The sequence below is a fragment of the Heptranchias perlo genome, chromosome 1, assembly GCF_035084215.1.
Source record: "Heptranchias perlo isolate sHepPer1 chromosome 1, sHepPer1.hap1, whole genome shotgun sequence".
NCBI classification, from domain to species: Eukaryota; Metazoa; Chordata; class Chondrichthyes; order Hexanchiformes; family Hexanchidae; genus Heptranchias; species Heptranchias perlo.
Genome location: NC_090325.1, coordinates 175465711 through 175485124, shown reverse-complemented (window position 1 = coordinate 175485124; position 19414 = coordinate 175465711). Strand labels below are relative to the sequence as shown.

General features: G+C 46.2%; 1 protein-coding gene across 6 annotated transcripts in view; it reads left to right on the top strand.

Annotated features, from left to right (window-relative positions):
* LOC137328074 (uncharacterized) overlaps nucleotides 1-19414 on the top strand; it is a 99564-nt gene that overhangs the window by 63434 nt on the left and 16716 nt on the right. For 3 of the 6 annotated variants that reach the window (XM_067994233.1, XM_067994224.1, XM_067994215.1), the window contains 3 exons: nucleotides 1925-2041; nucleotides 2828-2929; nucleotides 14590-16978. In XM_067994233.1, the coding sequence (XP_067850334.1) occupies nucleotides 15542-16417 (876 nt within the window). In that variant the 5' untranslated portion in view covers nucleotides 1925-2041; nucleotides 2828-2929; nucleotides 14590-15541 and the 3' untranslated portion in view covers nucleotides 16418-16978. Of the gene's footprint in view, nucleotides 1-1924; nucleotides 2042-2827; nucleotides 2930-14589; nucleotides 16979-19414 lie in introns of those variants that run through there. The other 3 variants (XR_010964619.1, XR_010964618.1, XM_067994243.1) reach the window with 2 other exon arrangements.

Sequence of the window (19414 nt, the reverse complement as noted above, 5' to 3'; positions counted from 1 at the left end):
AAAAAAATTTCTGTCTCTTTTATCTCAGTCTTTTAATCTTACCCTCTCTTTATTTCACTTTCTCTATCTCATTTTATACTAAATTTACTAATCTTATCTGACACTTCCTGGTTCTCATGGCGTGGCTTGCTTCAAGCTGACAGAGAGGTCCTTTCCTCAGAAAAGCCCGGGAATGACCGCTGCTCTTCATGCAGCTCTCAATTAAAGCAAGTTAGTGCCCAGAAGCCCACAAAAAGTTTGTGGGTGAGTTAGTTACTTACGAGCGGTGGGCAACGTTGTGTTCGCCACTCAGAGCATTTTCTGGCACTTTTAGCCCCGATATCATTCTGGTGAATCTGCGCTGCACCCCCACCAAGGCCAATATATCCTTCCTGAGGTGCAGTGCCCAGAACTGAATACAGTGCTCCAGATGGGGTCTGACCAAGGCTCTATAAAACTGAAGCATAACTTCCTCCCATTTGTATTCCAGCCTCCTTCAGATAAAGGGCAACATTCCATTAGCCTTTTTGATGGCTTTTTGTACCTCTCCACTAGCTTTTAATGATTTGTGTATTTAGACTCCCAAATCTCTTTGCTCCTCTATAATTCTTAATTTCTCACTATTTAGAAAATACTTCGATTTATCTTCCTCGACTCATGGGTCCAAAGTAGGTGACCTCACACTTCTCCATATTGCTCTCCATTTACCATAGTTTTGCCCGTTCACTTAATCTATGTCCTTTTGCAACTTCCTGCTCCCATCTGCACTATTTACTGCCCCTCCTAACTTAATGTTATCTGCAAATTTGGATATACAACTCTCTATTCCTTCATCCAAGTCATTAATAAAAATGGTGAAAAGTTAAGGCCCCAGAACAGATCCCTGGGGAATACGACTTGTCACATCCTGCTAATCAGAGCACCTTCTGAAAAAATAGGTCATGCCTAACTAATTTGATAGAGTTTTTTGTGTAAGTCACTAGGGTAGTGGATGAGGGTAATCCGGTAGACATTGTATACCTGGACTTTCAGAAAGGTACCTCACACTAGGTTACTTCACAAGATAAAATCTTGTGGTATCAGTAGAAATTTGACAAGCTGGGTTGGGAATTGGCTCTAATCCTGCAGCCAAAAAGTTGTAGTTAGCGGATGTGGTTCAGCTTGGAGACATGTTACTAGTGGTGTCCCCCAGGGATCGGTCCTAGGCCCGCTACTCTTCAGAGTCTTTATTAATGACCTGGATAGTGGTGTTGGGAGTATGGTAAATAAGTTTGTAGATGACACCAAAATCTGTGCAAGGGATAAGACGATAGAAGAGTGTAATCAAATCCAAAAAGATTTAGATGTGCTAGGGGAATGGGCCACACATTGGCAAATGGCATTTAATTTAGATAAATGTAGTGTTATGCATGTTGGTAGGGCCAACACAGAATATACGTATCATTTGCAGGGAATAATACTGAGTGAGGTTGAGCAACAAAAAGATCTTGCCGTTATTGTGCACAGATCACGAAAGGTTCATGGCCAATGTAGCTAAAACTAACAATGTATTGGGTTGTATTAATAGAAATATTCAGTACAGATCAAAGGACACCATTTTGACACTATACAGGTCGCTGGTCAGACCGCATCTGGAGTACCGTGCCCAGTTTTGGTGGGTGATATAGCAGCCTTAGAAAAGGTCCAGAGGAGAGCTATAAGAATGATTCCTAGATTAAAAAACCTCAGCTACTCAGATAGGCTCAAAGAACTTGGTCTATTTACTTTAGAGCAGCGTAGACTTAAAGGTGACCAGATAGAGGTTTATAAAATAATTAAACGGCTGGATAGCCTCCCTATTGATAGATTATTCCAGTTTAACAGGTTGGGGAGGGCCAGAGGACATGAGTTTAAACTATGGAAGAGTAGGAATGGACTGGATGTTAGGCAATTCTTCTTTTCCCAGAGAATTGTGAGCCATGGAATACATTGCCGGCTGGTGTGGTGGGTGCTGACTCTCTGAATGCCTTCAAGAGGGAGCTGGACCGATCCTAACTGGGACAGAGATCGCATCATATAGAAGGTAAGTGTCTTTATAGATAACACTTGGTCCATGTGATCTTCTGGAATGGTTTCAATAACCTGAGGGGGTCAGAGAGGAATTTCACAGAGTAATTTTTCCCTTATTGGCCTTGGGTTTTTTCTGTTTCTTGCCTCTCGCAGGAGATTATAAGACTGAGGGGTGGCTGTGAGGGGGGAAGGTTGGGGAGGGAAGATGTGTTTAGCCATGATGGTCCGATCATCATGGTGTGGGACAGGCTTGATGGACCAGCTGGTCTTTTCATGCCAGTCAATTTCATATGTTTGTATGTTCGTATGTCCCTACCCTTTATCCCCACTCTCTGTCTCCTATTTCCCAACCAATTTTCAACCCAAGTCAAAAGGCTACTTCCAATTCTGAGCACTCTCATTTTTGCTAATAATCTCAAAGCAATGCAGAGTCCGCTTTGTCCCATCAAACTGGTCCTTACTACATTCTGTTGGGTCAGCCACTAAATCAGTATAGTGCTCTCTCCTACCTTTGAAGATGTCCTTACAGTTTTGTAGGTGAGCACCAGACTTATCACTCATCACTCAAAAGAACCCTTCTGACCAAGATTGGCAACAGAATTTAACCAACACAAGAATGGTTTGGGATAATTTTAATGTAATTATATGCACCCTTGCAGGTAATGCAACCCACTGATCCACTTTCATTTCTCTCGTAACCTTCCTGATTTTACACCATGCTACATCATAATCTACCTTTGCAGCAGCTCTTGATTTTTCCAAAATGGTTTTCACCTAACAGCTGTACTTCCTTTTGCAGTCACCTTAACAGAATCCTGCTTAAGATCAAAAGGCAATTATGGATGAAGAAGGCCAATCTTAGTTCATCCACTTAGAAGGTTTCCAAAGTTCCTCATTCCAGGTATGAATCACTCTGTGTGAAGCAAAGCTGCCTGATATCAGTCGTAAATTTGACTTTTACTAGTTTGAACCTGCGTCCCCTTGCCTTATTCTCACAATCTAAAGTGATTTTACGGATTAACCTTTCCATACCATTTATTATGTTATATACATCAATAGAATCACCTTTCAGACACCTAGGGGCCCGATTTTACCAGGGGTGCGGGTTCTCGGTGGGTGGGCGAGCGGGCGCGTGGGTAACGCGCCCGGAGAAATTAGTGGGTTTCCCGCGCGATTGTAGCAGGCAACGCACTAATTGGATTCACTTACCTGCTCCTCCGGGTTCCCCGCTGCTGGTCTGCGCGTCGGGCGGGCTGCGCATGCGCAGTAAGATCTGTCAGCTTGAGGCGCTCTATTTAAAGGGGCAGTCCTCCACTGACACATGCTGCAAGAAATAGCAAAGATGACTGCATGGAGCAGCCCAGGGGGAAGGCTGCTCCCAGTTTAATGATCCCTCACCCCAAGTATCAATACATGGGGTGAGGAGGAGGGGGAGGACAGAGATCTTCCACCCGGCGGGCGGGAGGAAGTGGCCTGCCTCTGCCACCAGGAAGGCCTGGCTCGAGGTGGCAGAGGGGGTCACCTGTGCCACCAACATATCGCCCACCTGCACACAGTGCAGGAGGCGGTCCAATGACCTCAGTAGGTCAGCCACAGTGAGTACACGTAGCCTTTCCCCTACACTCCGTCTGCCACATCACTGCCCCCACCCCACATCTCCTTCGGCACTGCCAACACTACTCTGTCACATCACCCCTCATACCCACTCAAACCCCATCCTCATCTTACCTGCACCTACTCACCTCGCCAGTACTCATCCCGCCACTACCACGCAACCCAATCCTCATACAATCTCATGGCTCTATCCCATACTCACCCTCTCATGCATCTCTCTCACGGCCAGCCTCACTCAACCTGCCACCACCTGTGCTGCAGCCACAGGGCATGCATCACATATGTGCAGTAGGCAGCGTAAGGCAAACGTGTCGTGAGCATGAAGGGGATGCACAAGGGTGTTTGAGGGTTCGTCATGGTTCTTACTTCTATTGAATTTCAGAACAACACACATCACACATTATATTGGCACCACTACTGCCATGTCTTCGCCAATCCTGTCCGGTTTGTGCAATAATGCCCGCTCCTGGGTATCACTATGAGGACGCACCACTGATGCCACCCATTGTGTTACTGCAGAGTGGGTGTAGGTGTATTTGCAGGGCTCTTCTGCGCAGTTGACTGAGAGACATCGGCGATGTCCCCGGTTGCACCCTGGAAGGCTGTGGAGGAGAAGTTCGGGAGGGCAGTGGTGACTTTGACAGCGACAGGTAGGAAGATGGTGCACGGGCCAGCCAGGAGCAGTTCGGCATGAAAGAGGCTGCAGATGTCCACGGCTACATGTCGAGTGACTCTGAGCCTCCGTGTGCACTGCTGCTCAGAGAGGTCCAGGAGGCTGAGCCTCGGTCTGTGGACCCTGTGGCGAGGGTAGTGCCCTCTGCGACGCATCTCTCTCTGCGTTAGCCCTCCCTCCTGCTGTACAGGTGGATGTGTCACAGCACTCTGTTGTGGAGCTCCACGTGTCAGAGGTGGACGGCGTGGATGGCGAGGCTGGTGAGGCTGGTGATGCTGTTCACCCTCCGAGGGGGTCATGACTGCAGCTACGACGGCCCCCATCCGCAAGATGTACATCTGAGGGGGTCCGCAAGGTAGGTACATGTCTCCGGACCCCGGGGTAAGTGTGCAGGTTGGTGACTTTGACCGTCAGGAGGAGGGTGGTGGAGGCCAAACTTTGTCCCAAGTGACAGAGTGGCCTCCTGCAATGGGTGAGGGTCTCCCCCCCTCACCTGTCAAATGGACCTTTGCAGCTGCCACAGGCTGACAGCTGCAACACGTCCACTCGATCTGGGAGTGTTTCCCCCAGTGTGGGAAACAGTCCCATGTTGATCCAAAATCACACACAGTCCCTTAATCAGGTCAGTCAATGACCTGAAATAGCTAAGTAAATACTCTCAAGTGGCATCCCGCTGGCTTTAATTGCCTGCGGGATTCCCAACAGCGGGGGCTGCGCGCACATGCCGGCGCGTCAGCGGGGAACCCGGAAGTGGGCGGGATCGAGGCGGGATCCGGTCGGGATCCTGGATTTCGCAATTTTCGAGGCCCCCCGCCGAGAACGCACCCGATAGCGGGTGCTAAAATCGGGCCCATGGTCACTCTGTCTGCTTGGATTTCTCAAGAGCTTGGTTTGGAGGCTTTGAACATGGTGATGGGTTTTCATGCATGTCAGCAGACATCAGACACCCAACTCTAGCTAATCCATCCACCTGACACCAAGATGCTAAGGCTAATTATAGCACCTTTACCACTGCCTACAGTAAGATCAGCAAACCAGACCAGGGATTGAACCCGAGACATTTGTGGTTTGTATAGCTCAGCTACTCACTGGATATGTGTCAGCCGTGGCTCAGTGTCAGATGTTTGTGGGTTCCAGCCCCACTCCAGAGACTTGAGCATATATTGCAGGCTGACAGTTCAGTACTGAGGGAGTGCTGCACTGTTGAAGGTGCCATCTTTCGGATGAGACATTAAACTGAGGCCTCGTCTACCCTCTAAGGTGGATGTAAAAGATCCCATGGCCCTATTTAAAAGAAGCACAGAGGAGTTTTCCCTGGTATACTAGCCAATATTTATCCCTCAACCAACATCACTGAAAAACAGATTATCTGGTCATGATTACTTATTGCTGAGACCTTACTCTGCGCAAATTGGCATTTCCTACATTACAACAGTGACTACACTTCAAAAGTACTTAATTTGCTGTGAAGCGCTTTGGGACATTCTGAGGTCATGAAAGGCGCCATATAAATACGCGTTCTTTCTTTCAAACTCTAAGCTTCATTTTAACTTCAATCTATACTTAATTAAAAAACTTACAAGTATAAGATCACAGAATTACAAGTAAGAAAAGAATGCAACAAGCCTCCATTTACAGGGTGGTTGAAATCTCTGGTACTGTTTAGGTGATTGTTTAATATTGTATACTATCCATCTCTACAAGAATCAGTAGTCCGCTGGCTTCACCTATTGGCAAGATCCAGAATAACAGGAAACGGACCTGCTGATAACCTCAGTAAATTAAAAATGGCCGAATAATGATAAAACTTTGGAAACTTATTATTCTAGGGCTGCATTTTCCTGAAATGGCATAACCAGCAAGTTACATCAAAATTTTTGTTGATTGGCAATTCATGACAAGATTTCCTGAAACTGTCATTGGCATACATAGGAACACAGGACAGGTGGAGTAGGCCATTTAGCCCCTCGAGCCTGTTCTGCCATTCAATGAGATCATGCTGATTTGTGAGCTAACTCCATATACCCGCCTTAGCCCCATATCCCTTAATACTATTGGTTAACAAAAATCTATCAATCTCAGATTTAAAATTAACAATTGAGCTCAAATCAACTGCCATTTTCAGTAGAGAGTTCCAAACTTCTACCACCCTTTGCGTGTAGAAGTGTTTCCTAACTTCACTCCTGAAAGTCCTGGCTCTAATTTTTAGGCTATGTCCCTTAGCCCCAGACTTCCCAATCAGCGGAAATAGTTTCTCTCAATCTACGCTATCAGTCCCCCTTAATATCTTGAAAACTTCGATCAAATCACCCCTTAATCTTCTAATTTACAGGGACTTCAATCCTAGTTTGTGTAATCTCTCCTTTTAATTTAACCCTTGGAGTCCAGGTATCATTCTAGTAAATCTACACTGAACTCCCTCCTAAGGTGCAGTGCCCAGAACTGAAGATGGTACTCCAGGTGTGGTCTAACCAGGGCTTTGTATAGCTTAGCATAACTTCTACCCCCTTCTAATGCTCTATATATAAAGGCCAGCATTCCATTAGCCTTTTTGATTATTTTCTGTACCTGTCCATGACATTTTAATGATCTATGTACATGGACCCCTAAGTCTCTTTGGACCTCCAATGTTTTGAGCTTTTCACTATTTAGAAAGTACTCTGATCTATCCTTTTTAGGTCCAAAGTGGATGACCTCACACTTGCCTACATTGAAATCCATTTGCTGCAGTTTTGCCCATTCACTTAATCTATTAATATCTCTCTGTAATTTTATGCTTCCATCTACACTGCTTACAATGCTACCTATCTTTATGCCATTGGCAAACTTGGATATGTGGCTCTCTATCCCATCATCTAAGTTGTTAATAAATACAGTGAATAGTTGAGGCCTCAACCCAGATCCCTGTGGGACACCACTAGTCACATCCTGCCGGAACGTTAAAAATGGTGCAAAACAAGCGGAAGTCAGCAACCTCAGGACGTCCCAAAGCGATGATAGTGTCGGGTGGATGGATAAGGTCCATTTCCTGTTGTTGGTCACTGGTAATCGGGGCCGAGGAAAGTGCAGAGCTTATGCCATATTCCTTCTATAAGTCCCTCTTTATGTATGAAAATTGAGATTTTAAGCTATCAAACCTTCATTTATGTACATTAAGCACAGCATGTTTAAGAAAATGCAATCGTACAAGCTTTTCATTTCTTAATGTAACTCATTCTGATGCCATTAAAATGCATTCAAAGATGCAGAAACTATAATGTCGGTCTCAGTGAGGAAAAATAAATAAAAACTCACTTAATAAAATTGCCATGAAACACTTGGAGTATGACTTTGGGCCTGATTGTGCCTAAAATGTTATACATAAATTTATAGCCCGCGCAGAACAGGCATAAATGCAGGAACCTCGCATTCTCCGGCCTTTTGACTGGGGACGGAGTTATGTTAATGAACGGCTGAGGGTTTCGGTGGAAGTTTCAGTGAATTGGTGCAAAAGATCGAGGAACTGCACAAAAGATCGAGGAAACTTGAGCGCACGTTTCCAGGAAAATCTGAGCCAAAGTTTCTGTTAAATTTTATAATTTTTTGAACTACAAGAATAAGAAGGGAATATAGCAATGCTTTCCAGATTGTTTGCATACAGTTATACCAACAGTGAACCCCTCAAAAGAATAAACATAAAAGGACATTTTATTTTTGCTCGCAGTAGGTGCAGTTGGCCGTATATTCACTTAGCATCACAATGAACTTGGACATGAAAGGAAAGTGCTTCCAAAATATAGAGCAGGAAATCCCAACCTAGAAGTGAACCCAGTTAATTAAACTGCAGATAATTTGGTCATTCTCCAGCATAAAATTTGTCTGACCGAACATACAGAAACTACCAACCAAACCAAAAAATATTAAGCAACTCGAGTACACAAAAATATAAAAGAAAGATGTGATAGATTCAATCAATCTAAAATGGATTCCTATCTTGTATGGATGTGACAAGCAGCAGTTGCAGCTTCTGATTTCCCTTGTGATTTGTTATGTGCTATTGCTTTTGAATCAATTCCGTTTAATGCATTCTCCAATTCACCGTACTTAATGGCTTTGCTGTGCAAGTATGCCCTCACTTCCCACACATATCCTGAATGTTGAGCCATTAGGAAAAAGTACTTACCTGAAGTCTTTAATCATCATCAGATACTTTGCATTAAAGAGGAATTAGTAGAGTCCAACTATTAGTGATTATTGATGAGGAACCAGAAAAAAAGAGGTCAGCCAGCTCTGAACGTTTTAGTTGTGTTCTGCAATAAGAAATAGAAGGCAATTAAAATTTTGATTGTTCAAAATAAAGTAATAGGGGTGCATAATGCAACTAGTTCATTCCTGTTACTACAAAATACCTTTAATTAATTCTGTCCCTCTCCTTCATATGGTGTTTGCATTTATTATTGATTCTGCAGTGCCTGATTAAACACTTGAAGGACTATTTCCACATATACTGAACATCCAGTGTTCTTCCATCTAGTCAATATTAGCATTGAGAACATTCAAAGTCTCCCAATTTCAATACCGAAAGGAAATTGTTGTGATTTCCCAGAAAAATTTCAAATATTGCAACCTAATTCTTTTGATCTTACTATTCAACCTGTATCGTCAAAGGCGCAGTCCAGTAGAGAAGTGTGCACCAGTGCAAATCATCATTTTATAATGGTTTTCATTTATCGTACTCCTATTAACATAGCCATGCTAATCTGACAGTGCTGCTGAACCAAACACTTCAACATCACAGTGCCATTAACTCAGAGGCTCCAAAATCACAGTGCCATTAATACGGTCACTGCAAACTCACAGGGCCTGATATTAGGAGGGAGGAGGTTGGCAGCGGGGGATCGACTGGGCGCGTGGGTACCGGGCCCAGTGAAATCGGTGGGTTCCGCACGCGATCGTAAGTAAATTGAAGCCACTTACCTTAGCTTTCGGGTTTCGCGCTGGAAAGCTGCGCAGCCGCATCATAGGCTGTCAGCTGGAGGAGCCCTATTTAAAGGGGCAGCCCTCCACTGACTGATGCTGCAGAAAATAGGCAGGGGGAAGGCTGCTCCCAGGTTTAATGATGCCTCACTCCAGGTCTTACTGGATGGAGTGAGGAGGAGGAGGATGAGGAGGAGAAGGGAGATCTTCCACCCGGCGGACGGGAGGAAGTGGGCCTGCCTCTGCCACCATGAAGGTCTGGCTCGAGGTGGCAGAGGAGATCACCAGCACCACCAACATATCACACACCTGCATACAATGCAGGAGGCGCTTCAATGACCTAAGTAAGTCAGCCGAAGTGAGTACTCATACTCATTCCCCTACACTCCGTCTGCCACATCACCGCCCCCACCCACATCTCATTCTGCACTGCCAACACTACTCTATCACACCACTCCTCACACCCACTGAACCCTCATCCTCATCTTACCTGCACTTCCTCACCTCCCCATTACTCATCCCACCACTACCACTCAACTCAATCCTCATACAATCTTATGGCTCTGTCTCATACTCACCCTCTGATTCATCTTTTTCACGGTCAGCCTCACCCAACCTGCCACTACCTGTGCTGCAGCCACAGGGCATGCATCACGTATGTGTAGTAGGAAGCGTAAGGCAAACGTGCCGTGAGCATGAAGGGGATGCACAAGGGTGTTTGAGGGTTTGTCTTGGTTTTTACTTATATTTGATTTCTGATCAACTCACATTACATGTTATATTGTCACCACTACTTCCACGTCTTGGCCATTCTTGACTGGCTTGTGCAATAATGCCCTTTCATGAGGTTCTCCATGAACACCCTTGATGCCACCTATTAGGTCACCCTACAGTGGGTGTATGTACGACTACTTTGTACAGGTGCCTGTTGCGCAGCACTGTGTTGTGTAGCTCCACGTGGCAGAGGTGGACGGTGTGCCTGGCGAGGCCGGCGATGTTGCTCATCCTCCAATGGAGTGATGAATGCAGCTATGGAAACCCCCCCCCACCCCATCCTGACGGTGTGAGTGTGAGGGGGTCCACAAAGTAGGTAAATGTGTTTGGACAGCAGAGTTTAAGGTATGATGTAATAATTTGGAGTGTGGAGACAACGGTGTGGCAGGTAAAACTTTGTCTGAGGTGACAGAGTGCCCTGCTGCAATAAATGAGGTATTCCCCCCAACTGTCAAGGAATCCTCTGCATCTCCCAATGGCTGCTGACTGAAACACGTCAGCAAAAACAGGGAGTGTTTCCCACAGCACGGGAAACACGCTGAGGAGAGTCCAAAATTACATCCCTGCTAAAATCTCCTCCTAATGAGGTTTGTCAACGACCTCAAGTACCTCCCTAACTATCTAAACTGTCATCCCGCCGGATTTAATTGCCAGTGGGAGTCCCGCATGCGGGGGCTGCGCGTGCACCAATTCGCATCATTGGCGAACCTGGAAGTGGGCGGGTTGGAGCCGGGCTCCGGACCCGCTCCGAGATTCCCCAATTTTAGGAGCCCCCCGCCCCCCCGCCCCCCCGCCATGAATGCACCCGCTCGGCCATCCTAAAATTGACCCTTCAGTGTCTGTAATACAGTCACTGCAATCTCACATTGTCTGTAATACAGTCACTGCAATCTCACAGTGTCTGTAATACAGTCACTGCAATCTCACAGTGTCTGTAATACAGTCACTGCAATCTCACAGTGTCTGTAATACAGTCACTGCAATCTCACAGTGTCTGTAATACAGTCACTGCAATCTCAATCTCACAGTGTCACACTCGCTCACCTGACGAAGGAGAAAGCCTCCGAAAGCTTGTGATTTTCAAATAAAACAGTTGGACTATAACCTGGTGTTGTAAGATTCCTTACATTTGTCAACCCCAGTCCATCACCGGCATCTCCACATCAATCTTATAGTGTCACTCCAATCTCCCAGTGCCAGTAACACAGTCACTCCAATCTCACAGTGGCAGTGATACAGTCACTCCAATCTCCCAGTGCCAGTAACACAGTCACTCCAATCTCACAGTGGCAGTGATACAGTCACTCCAATCTCCCAGTGCCAGTAACACAGTCACTCCAATCTCACAGTGGCAGTGATACAGTCACTCCAATCTCCCAGTGCCAGTAACACAGTCACTCCAATCTTACAGTGGCAGTGATACAGTCACTCCAATCTCACAGTGCCAGTAACACAATCACTCCAATCTCACCCAGTGTCAGTAATAGTCACTCTAATCTCACAATGCGAATAATTCAGTCACTCCATTCTCACAGTGTGGATAATAGTCACTCCAACCTCACTGTGCCATTAACACAGTCACTCCAACCTCACAGTGCCAGTAATAAGCACTCCAATCTCACAGTGCATGTAATCCAGTCACTCCAATCTTATAGTGCAAATAATAGTCACTCCAACCTCACTTTCCAGTAATACAATCAATCCAATCTCACAGTGCCATTAATACATTCACTCCAATCTCAGTGACAGTAATGCAGTCACTCAAATCTCACATTGTCAGTAAAACACTGGGTCAAGTTTTCGTGACCCTAGCTCCCCAGAAGCACTACATATTTGAGCTGAGACACACACTGCTGGGGGTGGGTGGCAGTGGGTTGAATTCGCTCAGGTTTCTCCCTCTCAGCCACCATAACTTCAGCAGAAACCCTGTTTACATGTGTAAATGGAGCTTCTGCCAATCCTCTGCCACAGTTACAACGGCTGACCGGATGAAGCTCCAAGGAAATTCAGCCCCCAGGTCTCCTCTCTCATAACGATGACCTCAACATGCTGTGTTTTTTTGTGGAGACCCACCCTGCTGTGCCAGAAGCAGGAGCTGATATTTAAATACAAACACTGAGCTTCTCCCGTTCTGCTTTTTAAAAAAAATGATTCATCTGCGATGTGGGTGCCATTGGCCATTCCGGCATTTCTTGCCTTAGTTCCCCTGCTGCTGGAAGTTCAGGGGAGAACCCGTTGATGTGCCTGAATGGGAATTCCGGGAACGCCCGACGGCATTACAGCAGCAGAGCGGGAGAAGTGCCAAGGAAATTCCCAGTGAATCTTTTTGCCGTGTTGCCATGCCATGGCAACCTGTGACCTAATTTCCTGCTGTAGAGATGGTCGCTAGTCATGTACAGGCACCTATAAATTGGGCACTGGAGTAAAAACAAAGGGTGTTTTGAGTGCTGTGTGGCCTGCTAGCCCAAGGTTTGGGAGGTACAGTCACTGGATACTGATACATCCAATTTCTTGATTTAGTTTATACTCATTGCCTGTAAATGTATATTGGGATAGTATGTCCTTCACCTTTGGCTGCAGTGTGGAGACCAGACTGCAGTCTTATGGGAATACCTTTTGGAATCTCTCTGTGCATCTGGAGAAGGAAGAATGAGGAGGAAGCTCTGCAAGATGTCACAGAAGTCAGATAGCACCAGAGCAGGAGAGCTCGAACTTAGAGATACCCAGCTTTGTGGGTGCATTGTCTCTGATGGACGCTTTTGAACCTCAGTGAGGAGTGATGCTTGCGGAGACTCTATTAGAGTAGGGTAGTTTTCTGAGATTTATCTGCCAGGGAAGGACCTGCTAGCATTCAACTGCTAGCACCGTGCTCTTTGTGCCAGTAAAGATCACACAACAGCACTAAATTTCTAAGGTTATCAGGGGGCCTCCAGGAACATTGGAGTATAAATTGGTCTCGAGCAGTAGCGCAAAACGAGTGAAAGTGAATCGGCTGATTGTTCTGCACTCCGTCTGATTTTCTTTCCATTGACGTCAACGGTGAAGAAATTTGGACGGAATGCAAAACGAGCAGCCGATTTGCTATCCCTGGTTTTGCTCTATTGCCCAATTTGTATTTCTAGCTCAATGCGCATATCAGCCAGTCTGCTGTCTAAAGTATTTTCAGCAGGTAACAGATGCATTGTTTGCCCAGGTGAACCAATACCAGTTCTTATGAAATATCTTCGACCGAAGATGTTAACTCTGTTTCTCTCTCCACAGAAGCGGCCTGACCTGCTGAGTGTTTCCAGCATTTTCTGTTTTTATTTCAGATTTACAGCATCTGCAGTATTTTGCTTTTGTTTTAGCTTTCTACATGGATGCCAGGGAGTAGCAAGCTTGTGCCCTTGGTTCTCGACCTGTCTTCAGCCTTTGACATGGTTGACCACACTATCCTCCTCCAATGCCTCTCCTCCGTCGTCCAGTTGGGTGGGACTGCACTCACCTGGTTCCATTCTTATCTATCCAGTCGTAGCCAGAGAATCACCTGCAATGGCTTCTCTTCCCGCTCCCGCACCGTTACCTCTGGAGTCCCCGCCAGGATCCATCTTTGCCCCCCTTCTATTTCTCATCTACATGCTGCCCCTCAGCAACATCATCTGAAAACACATCAGATTTCACATGTACGCTGATGACACCCAGCTCCACCTCACAACCATCTCCCTCAACCCCTCCACTGTCTCTCATTTGTCACATTGCTTGTCTGACATCCAGTACTGGATGAGCAAAAATTTCTTCCCAACTAAATATTGGGAAGACCGAAGCCATTGTCTTTAGTCCCCGCCGCAAACTCTATTCCCTAACCACCAACTCCATCCCTCTCCCTGGCCACTGTCTGAGGCTGAACCAGACAGTTCGCAACCTTTGTGTCCTATTCGACCCTGAGATGAGCTTCTGACCACATATCCACTCCATCACCAAGACCGCCTACTTCCACCTCCGTAACATCTCCCGTCTCTGCTCCTGACTCAGCTCATCTGCTACTGAAACCCTCATCCATGTTTTTGTTACATCCAGACTGGACTATTCCAATGCTCTCCTGGCTGGACTCCCATCTTCCACCGTCCATTAACTTGAGCTCATTCAAAACTCTGCTGCCTGTATCCTAACTCGTACCAAGTCCCATTCACCCATCAACCCTGTGCTCGCTGATCTATATTGGTTCCCAGTCCGGGATCGCCTTGACTTTAAAATTCTCATCCTTGATTTCAAACCTCTCCATGGCCTCACCCCTCCCTATCTCTATAACCAGTTCCAGCCCTACAACCCTCCGAGATCTTTGCGCTGCTCCAATTCTTACCTCTTGGGCATCGGTACGGTAGCATAGCGGTTATGTTATTGGACTAGTAATCTGGAGACATGAATTTAAATTCCACTACGGCAGCTGGGGAATTTAAATTCATTTAATTAAATACCAGCTGGCATAAACAGCTAGTATCAGTAGTGGCGACCATAAAACTACCAGATTGTCGTAAAAACCCATCTGGTTCACTAATGTCCTTTAGGGAAGGAAACCTGCCGTCCTTACCTGGTCCAGCCTATATGTGACTCCAGACCCACAGCCATGTGGTTGATTCTTCACTGTCCTCTGAAATGGCCTAGCAAGCCACTCAGTCGTACAATCCCGCTACAAAAAGTCACAATAAGAATAAAAACGGACAGACCACCTGGCATCGGACCACTGGACACGACAAAGGCAAAGGCAAACCAAGCCCAGTCGACCCTGCAAAGTCTTCCTCACTAACATCTGGGGACTTGTGCCAAAATTGGGAGAGCTGTCCCACAGACTAGTCAAGCAACAGATTGACGTAACCATACTCACAGAATGATACTTTTCAACCAATGTCCCAGACTCCTCCATCACCATCCCTGGGTATATCCTCTCCCAGCGGCAGGACAGACCCAACAGAGGTGACGGCACAATGGTATACAGTCAGGAGGAAGTGGCCCTGGGAGTCCTCAACATTGACTCTGGACCCCATGAAGTCTCATGGCATCAGGTCAAACATGGACAAGGAAACCTCCTGCTGATTACCACCTACCGTCCTCCCTCAGCTGATGAATCAGTCCTCCTCCGTGTTGTGCACCACTTGGAGGAAGCACTGAGGGTAGCAAGGGCACAGAATATACTCTGGGTGGGGGACTTCAATGCCTCAGTAGCACCACCACTGACCGAGGTGGCTGAGTCGTGAAGGACATAGCAGCCAGACTGGGCCTGCAGCAGGTGGTGAGAGAACCAACACGAGGGAAAAACCTACTTGACCTCGTCCTCACCAATCTACCTTTCGCAGATGCATCTGTCCATGACAGTACTGGTAAGAATGACCTCCGCACAGTCCTTCTGGAAACGAAGTCCCGTCTTCACACTGAGGACACGCCCATCGTGTTGTGTGGCACTACCACCATGCTAAATGGGATAGATTCAGAAAAGATCTAGCAGCTCAAAACTGGGCATCCATGAGGCGCTGTGGGCCATCAGCAGCAGCAGAATTGTATTCCATCACAATCTGTAACTTCATGACCCGACATATCCCTCACTCTACCATTATCAACAAGCCAGGCGATCAACCCCGGCTCAATGAAGAGTGTAGAAGAGCATGCCAGGAGCAGCACCAGGCGTACCTAAAAATGAGGTGCCAACCTGGTGAAGCTACAACACAGGACTACATGTATGCTAAACAGTGGAAGCAACATGCTATAGACAGAGCTAAGCGATTCCACAACCAACGGATCAGATCAAAGCTCTGCAATCTTGCCACATCCAGTCGTGAATGGTGGTGGACAATTAAACAACTAACAGGAGAAGGAGACTTCGTGAACATCCCCATCCTCAATAATGGCAGAGTCCAGCATGTGAGTGCAAAAGCCAAGGCTGAAGGGTTTGCAACCATCTTCAGCCGGAAGTGCCGAGTGGATGATCCATCTCGGCCTCCTCCCAAGATCCCCACCATCGCAGAAGCTAGTCTTCAGCCAATTCGATTAACTCCACGTGATATCAAGAAACGGCTGAGTGCATTGGATACAGCAAAGGCTATGGGCCCCGACAACATCCCGGCTGTAGTGCTGAAGACTTGTGCTCCAGAACCAACCGCACCTCTAGCCAAGCTCAAATTGATGGAAGGTGTCATCGACAGTGCTATCAAGCGGCACTTACTCACCAATAACCTGCTCACCGATGCTCAGTTTGGGTTCCGCCAGGACCACTCAGCTCCAGACCTCATTGCAGCCTTGGTCCAAACATGGACAAAAGAGCTGAATTCCAGAGGTGAGGTGAGAGTGACGGCCTTGACATCAAGGCAGCATTTGACCGAGTGTGGCACCAAGGAGCCCTAGTAAAATTGAAGTCAATGGGAATCAGGGGGAAAATGCTTCAGTGGCTGGAGTCATACCTAGCACAAAGGAAGATGATAGTGATTGTTGGAGACCAATCATCTCAGCCCCAGGACATCACTGCAGGTATTCCTCAGGGCAATGTCCTAGGCCCAACCATCATCAATGCTTCATCAATGACCTTCCCTCCATCATAAGGTCAGAAGTGAGGATGTTCGCTGATGATTGCACAGTGTTCAGTTCCCTTCGCAACCCTTCAGATAATGAAACAGTCCGTGCCCGCATGCAGCAAGACCTGGACAACTTCGACCATTGGCGGTCATGCCTTCAGCTGCCTAGGCCCTTAGCTCTAGAAATCCTCCCCAAACCTCTCCACCTCTCTACCTCTCTCTCTTCCTTTTAGATACTCCTTAAAACCTACCTCTTTGACCCAGCTTTTGGTCACCTGTCCTAAGACCTCCTAATGTGGCTAGATGTCAAATTTTGTTTGATAACGCTCCTGTGATGCGCCTTGGGACATTTCACTATGTTAGAGGCACTGTATAAATGTCTGTTGTTGTTGTTGTTGTTGTTGTTGTTGTTGTTGTTGTTGTTGTCCCTTCTTAATAATAACTTCCATGATGATTCGGGCCCGAGTGTGACCGAACATGCAAGCCTTATATTAGACACAAGCACAGTATTCTAATGTGGTTATACCAAACAATAAGTATTTATATAACAACATTCTAAATCAGTTATATCAAACAAGGATGGTGCAACCTGCCCCTAGGAAATTTCAGGATGATCAGACCTGGTTCACAGGGCGTGTGGACCTCTGCCAGTCCCAAGAAGCTGCTTCTGACTTTTAGAGGGACATTGCCTCATCTTTTATGTCTTTCTGAAACATATTTGCTTCTAGTAGCTTAATGCCACTAGTTCCATGATGTCATCTGTCCTGGACATATTCCCCCAGGGTGCCCATTGTTCCAGACATCTTTCAGATATTCATTCTATGGTGTTAACTGTTTGTCTGATGCCTATGCTATGGGGTTAACTGTTGTCAATTCTATCTAGTTTATGGGGGAGGAACACGCCCTTGTCTTTCTGTATATTTGGACTTTTCGGATACAAACATTTAAGATGTCTCATCCTGTACCTGCAAATCATGAAGGTTACCTAATTATCTCAACAAAGCTCCTGTAATTAACATAACAGGATTAGTCTGCGTCTAGGTCCTGAGTCTTTGATTATGCCTTGGGACTTCTTGCTATCTATTTCTGACAATTGGTCTTCAATGTATCTGTTTCACTTTTCTACTGCCTCTGCAATTTTCCCAATCACTTTGCCCAATGGCCTGATGTCAGACATATCACTTCCTGTGGAGTGTTGGCACCCTTTGTATTCTCACAAATGCAAGGTCTGCGCTTTGCTTTTTAGCCAAGCGCCTGAAACTTTGCAGGATGGGATACATGATTATCATTTGGTCTAGAAATCATATTTCTTACACCCAGGATTCAGGGAGTGATAAATGGGACCCATGTGGGTCTTTGTGCTCCCACAGTGAGAGATGAATAGAAAGGGGTGCTACTCCATTAATGAATATATGACCATCGGCATAAAATAATGCAGGTCAATACCAGGTTTCCTCTCAGCTCGCACAATTCCTTTACCCACAGGCAATCTACCATTCCACCATTATTTGAAGAAGGGCAAAACTGAGGTGTTTGCTAAGTGGAGAGAGTGCAGCAGGGGCTATCTGCTTGGGTTTAGATCTGCCAAGTCTAGCTGACGATTACAGAAAGTTTAGCCCCTTTCTAACAAATCGTCATTAAGCAATCATCTATGTCACTGTGAAACGTAGAAAACCGACCTCTTGTATAACATATTGGGGCACCAGAGGCAGGACTAGTGGGAATTCAAGCGGGTAATGCCCTCCCACTAGTCCCCCATCCTCTCCTGATGTCATGCTGCAAGAGAATGGACACAAAGATCACCTGCCCCTGTTCCCACAGGAAACGTTAGCCCATCATGGAATAGAGTGGAGGTCCCTGCCAGATTTTCCTCTCTGTGCTCAGCCCAGGCAGTGTTTAATGCCCGGACAGTAAAGACAAAAATCTCTGTAATCGTCAGCTAGACTTGGCAGATCTAAACCCAAGCAGATAGCCCCAGAGAATGCAATGTCACACTAGCATTAACACAGATACTGTAACCTCACACTGCCATTATCTGGACACTTTGATCCAGGAGGCAGTCACACCCCTTAGATTGGATAGTAGTTTGGATTAGTTCAGTGGTCAGGGACAGGAGGGTGTGACTCCGAGTCAGGCAGGTATGGGGACCCAGGATGTCGTACTGGAAGAGCCTCGGCCTCAACCCTTGACCTTGTCCAACTGGCACAAGGTACTTGCTACCTGTATGGATGAGAGCAAAGACTGCATGGAGAATGGGCAAACTGAACGTTGCACAGTGGTACAGGAGGCCATTCAAGTGGGGGGAGTAAAAAGGAATGTGGTGGTGATAGGGGATAGCATAGTCAGGGGGATAAACACTTTTCTCTGCAGCCAAGACTGAGAGTTGGGAACTAAATATTCCAGTGTACATGATGTTTCAAAACGACAAACAGAATGGAAAAGGAGGGGGGTTAGCCCTGATAATAAAGGATGACATAAGGACAGTGGTGAGAAAGGATCTTGGCTCGGAGGATCAGGAAGTAGAATCAGTACGGGTGGAAGTAAGAAATAACAAGGGGCAGAAAACATAGGTGGGAGTAGCTTATAGGCGCCCTAACAGTAGCTATTCCATTGGACAGATTATTAATCAAGAAATAATAGGAGCTTGTAACAAAGATAATGCAATAATCATGGGGGACTTTAATCTTCATATAGGCTGAACAAATCAAATTGTCAAAGGCAGTCTGGAGGACGAGTTCATGGAATGCATTCAAGGCAGTTTCCTAGAACAATACATCATGGAACCAACTAGGGAACTGACTATTTTAGATCTTGTATTGTGTAATGAGAC